At 38.4% G+C, this 2,233-nt stretch overlaps 1 protein-coding gene across 1 annotated transcript in view; it reads left to right on the plus strand.

Moving 5' to 3' along the window:
* Nucleotides 1–2,233, plus strand: part of PPP1R9A (protein phosphatase 1 regulatory subunit 9A) — a 350,009-nt gene that overhangs the window by 294,804 nt on the left and 52,972 nt on the right. Inside the window, exon 14 of the mRNA XM_019508446.1 lies at nucleotides 714–1,005. Within this exon, the coding sequence (XP_019363991.1) occupies nucleotides 714–1,005 (292 nt within the window). The remainder of the gene's footprint in view (nucleotides 1–713; nucleotides 1,006–2,233) is intronic.

Below are 2,233 nucleotides of genomic sequence, written 5' to 3' on the forward strand. Positions count from 1 at the left end.
GTAGATCTCAATGAGGCAGTCCCAGAAACAGAGAGGCTGGATTCCAAAGCACTGAAAACACGAGCGCAGCTTTCAGTAAAGAACAAACGGCAGAGACCTACTAGAACAAGGCTCTATGACAGTATCAGTTCAACTGATGGAGAGGATAGCCTTGAACGAAAGGTGAGAAGGTCTCTTCCTTGTGTCTTATGGTATGAGATGGTAGCTTGCCCCTGGTATTTGTTTCATCCTGGACTTTTGTCCTTTCATAGTGGTACAGGCAATGTTTGTTCATCTGCAGCCAGTGTACCATGGATAACAGTTTTTGTATACTCTAAGTCACATCTCTTAGGCAGCACATCTGTTTTTTCTCACAGGAGCAGAGATTTCTGACTGACTTCCATGTGTTACATTGTACTAGTGGATTATTTAATTTGTATGGGAGTAGAAGCGAAGTTCAATCCTGCATCTTTTTATTTCTCAGTGTGAATTATGTGTGATGTCATATTGATCTTTGAATTTCCTTGATCCTGACTCAAACTTGAAAGCCACTCATTAGTAAGCAACATAGATGTGTGATACTCAAAGGTAACTCTATGAATTACTGGAATATTTATTAAAAAATACAAAGGAACTAAAACATGTTAAACTAAAGGATTGCATGTTGAAAGTAAACATTTCTTTGATTGGTTACAAAATAGCATAACCTGCTTTATAATCTCTTATACCAACAGCCGTCTGACAGTCCCATGCACATTTCAAAACCACCTCTGCCCATATGCATGAGAGCATCCTCACCAGCATCAGATTCTGGTGCTTCCTCCCTCTCCCCAGCCGCTAGCAGTGCAGCATTCTCATTTGGCAACATAGCTGAAAACCAGGAAAGAGGACAGCAGCACAAAGGAGGTGTTCTTTCCTACTGTGCTCAGGGTGACATTCCACTATCCTCTCCTTCAAAATCCGGTTGCAGCTCAGAAGCATCTCCTTTGCATCACTCAATGGGCAGGATTGTTGTACAAGATGAAGGTATAATCATTTTTCCAAATAAATCAGTGCATTGTTTCCCTTGCTTATATTTACTTTGTGTGCATGTCCTGTCATCTTAGCCCTGTGACTGTAAAATGGTTGTCTTCTCAGGGTTTTTTCCATCTGCCTTGAAGTTGGGAAGTATCAGTTGTTGTCATATGGTGGCATGAAGAAAGGTCAGAGTTTAAATCAAAACCAGAAATCATTTTCTTTTTTCCTAGAGCTGCTTGAGAAAAGGAGAAAAAAGTCACATTTTTTTTTCATATTATTTTGAAATGTGAACCATTTGCTTGTTGCAAAATTCAAAACATTTCAGACAGCTGGACATATTCGCTGAGCAGAATACCCAAGACTAGTGTTTGAGAAACTTCTTCAACATTTGTAGTAAAATCCTGACTAGCAGTTTTAATAAAGTGTCACTCACTCAAATTGAGTCCAGTGTTGGTCCCTGTTTTTCATGGTGGGGGCACTAGTTAGAAAATAATTCAGTTTTTGGAGTTTGTTACTAGTCAAAAAGCAAAATGGTCTTGATTAAACAAGAAACCGAAAGCTGAACACCCCTCCAATCTAAATGTGACTTGTCCTATGGCTTATTACAAAGCATAGCCAAGTTGTTATTTCTCTGTTTTCCTAGGAATACAATGCATTCCTACCAAAGCATTATTTTGGTAGGCAAAGATTAGTTTGTTCAGCATTTTAAAAGCACAGTACAGACTTCATTTCCTGTGTACATTCAGTCACATGGATTTACATTGTGTCTGTTTACTAAAGTTCACACCCTGCACTCCTTGTTACTTAAGCAAAATTGCCAATATTGTAAAAGAATTGTGGTTAAATTAAGGACTGCAAGACTGAACCTTTAAAATCTTCATAAAAGATTTTGACTTAAAATTAACCAAAAAATAGTGGGTTTTTTCTAGTTTTGTTGACTACTATTGAAAATGTCACTTGCTTTTATACAAGTCAAGTTTTCTTGCCATAATATGTTGATGAACAATGTGAATTTATGAAGCCATACTGGCTTTTAACAGGCAGCCCCAAATGTCCGTATCTTTGCACTGACTGCAGAGATTCGTGATGTATGGTCTAGTGCGTGATAATACTAATTGTGTGCTTGCTGACAAGTTGGAATAAAATACAAAGTCCTAATGTGTCTTAGTTGGGTGCAGACCTGTAGCAAGTTTGAAATCAGAAGCACTGCATCAGTGAATAGCCTACTGATGGCCGG

The sequence above is a fragment of the Gavialis gangeticus genome, unplaced genomic scaffold (assembly GCF_001723915.1).
Source record: "Gavialis gangeticus isolate Ggan-Ray unplaced genomic scaffold, GavGan_comp1, whole genome shotgun sequence".
NCBI lineage: Eukaryota > Metazoa > Chordata > Crocodylia > Gavialidae > Gavialis > Gavialis gangeticus.